At 55.6% G+C, this 2286-nt stretch overlaps 1 protein-coding gene across 1 annotated transcript in view; it reads left to right on the top strand.

Annotated features, from left to right (window-relative positions):
* PPP6R2 (protein phosphatase 6, regulatory subunit 2) overlaps positions 1-2276 on the top strand; it is a gene marked incomplete at its 3' end in the record, with an annotated part of 19047 nt that extends 16771 nt beyond the window's left edge. Inside the window, exons 17-19 of the mRNA XM_009077217.1 lie at positions 356-483; positions 1353-1519; positions 2158-2276. Coding sequence (XP_009075465.1) covers positions 356-483; positions 1353-1519; positions 2158-2276 — 414 coding nt within the window. The remainder of the gene's footprint in view (positions 1-355; positions 484-1352; positions 1520-2157) is intronic.
* Between the last annotated feature and the right edge of the window lie 10 nt (positions 2277-2286).

Raw genomic sequence — 2286 nt, 5'->3', positions numbered from 1 at the left:
CAGCTCTCCTGGAGCCCCTTGAGGCACTGGAAGGGGCTCTGAGGTCTCCCTGGAGCTTCTCTCCTCCAGGTGAGCACCCCCAGCTCTCCCAGCCTTTGACAGTCATTCCAGCCACAGATCAGGGAATGCCAGAGAGTGCCGAGGGATGTTTGGGTGCAAACTTTGCCAGGCCGTGTCTGTCCTTTCCCTGCATTGCCCCAACCCACAGCAGCAGCTGCACAGTGTCAGGTGATTTCAGACTCAGCTCCTGAGCAGAGCTTGGCTTTGTCAGTACCAAGACTTGGTTTTCCTTAGTCTTAAACTTTTAGTCTTCAAATCCTGCAAGGAATGTCTGGACTTTGTTTTGCCTCCCCAGCCCAACGCCTCCCTGTTCGAGGCCTGCTGCAACGAGCGCATCCAGCAGTTCGATGACAACGAGGAGGAGGAGGACATCTGGGAGGAGAAGGAGATCACCTATGCAACACAAGTCAAGTCAAGGACACGGTGAGGCCAACACCAGCCACCACTCCTCACCCCTGGGTGTTGGAACCTGCGCACGGCAGTGCTTAAGTGCTTGGGCTTTAGGTTATCTGAGGGCAGGGAGGGTTTCAGCCGAGCCCCACATGCTCTCCAGGCCACACTCGTGTGGGTTTGGCTTGGATGTGGGTCAGAGATCCAATTGGAGGCAATTCCACGGTGATGGAGACACCTAATGACGAGTCTTTGATAAAACCAGTGTGAAATGCCTAGAACTTCCTTTCCTGTGGTGTGAAATGCCTAGAGCTTGTCCCTTTCCTCAGGTGCGGAGAGGGGGAGGAGGAGGTGAGGGTGAGGGGAGTGGGCAGAAGTCTTTCAGGTTATTAAGGCAAATGAGGTGATGTTTGGCATGAGCAAGAGACCTCCATGGGCACCTCTGGCTCTGCAAATCCTTCCTCAGCCCTTTGAGACATCCAGGTACTAAATGAAGTTACTTCTAAGTGTGAAAATAGGATCAAAGGAGGCTGAGAACAGTCAAACCTGAAGTTTCCTTCCCCAGTGGTCCTGGAATGGATTCCACAGCAGGACCTCCTCCTCATTTCCCACTGCTTTGTGTGCTCCAGCAGCCTTTAGCCCTGGATCTGGCACTGCAGCACCTTCCAGATGGATTTGGACAGGCAAAGCACTCAGGGGTGTTAGTGGAGGCTCCTCAGAGTGCTGTGATTCTGGGGGGAATCCCCCTGAAAAGGGGTTAAACCTCCTGAGTGTCCCTGGAAAGGCAGCTGTCCCCCCTGGGCAGCTCCAGGCTGTTCCCTCTGGGGCAGGGAGGAGGCAGGTGAGGGATGGAGGAACCTAGTGCCCCCAGGGTTCAGCTCACTCTGAGCTCTGCAATTCAGATTTGGAGCCTCCCAGACCTCAGAGAGCTCATCCAAGAGTGACCTGGAGAACGGAGACCACGATGGCAGTGTGGACTCGGAGGAGGAGACAGAGCAGCAGCCTCCTCCTCCCTCGGCCAACAGCAAGAGCAGCACTGTGGAGCAGAAGGACTCTGACACCTCTGAAGGTAAGGATCTGCAGCTCTGCACACTGCAGGTGCCTCTGGGGAGTCCAGAATTCCACCTGTGCAGGTGAGAAAAGGGGATTTCAGGGTCCATTGTTTGCCTCTGCTCAGCTCCTTCTCATTTGTAGCCATGAATCGATTCCTTACCTGTAACTGCCCAGATTGGACAGTTAGGGATGGAGATGGCTGAGAGCATTGGGCAGGGAGCTGAGGCACTTGGGAGTTCAGCTGGAAAACCACTGGCTTCAGGGGTGAAGACATTTGTAAGGTCATTGCTCCCAGTTGATGCCTCATGGATAACAGGAATATTTATCAACAGAAATTTCTAGGCTGCTGTGAGACAGCAGGAAGGGAGTGACCTTGGGTGTGCTTGGCGTGTCTGTGGGGCCATTGGGTGTGCTTGGTGTGTCTGTGGGACCATTGGGTGTGCTTGGTGTGTCTGTGGGACCATTGGGTGTGCTTGCTGTATGTGTGGGACTGTTAGGTGTGCTTGGCATGTGTGTGGGGGGCTTGGCATGTAGGTGGGACCATTGGGTGTGCTTGGTGTGTCTGTGGGGCCATTGGGTGTGCTTGGTGTGTCTGTGTGACTGTTGGGTTGGTTGTTGTGTGTGTGCCCCTTGCTGGGTTTCCCTGGCCCGCAGGGTGCCTGGACACTGCTGGGGTGCCGCTGACCGTGGTGGACACGCGGGTGCTGTGCTGCACTCTGGCCGTGGTGGACACGCGGGTGCTGTGCTGCACTCTGGCCGTGGTGGACACGCGGGTGCTGTGCT

This window comes from Acanthisitta chloris, unplaced genomic scaffold (genome assembly GCF_000695815.1).
Source record: "Acanthisitta chloris isolate BGI_N310 unplaced genomic scaffold, ASM69581v1 scaffold30166, whole genome shotgun sequence".
Taxonomy (NCBI): Eukaryota; Metazoa; Chordata; class Aves; order Passeriformes; family Acanthisittidae; genus Acanthisitta; species Acanthisitta chloris.
This window is presented reverse-complemented; position numbering and strand designations above follow the sequence as displayed.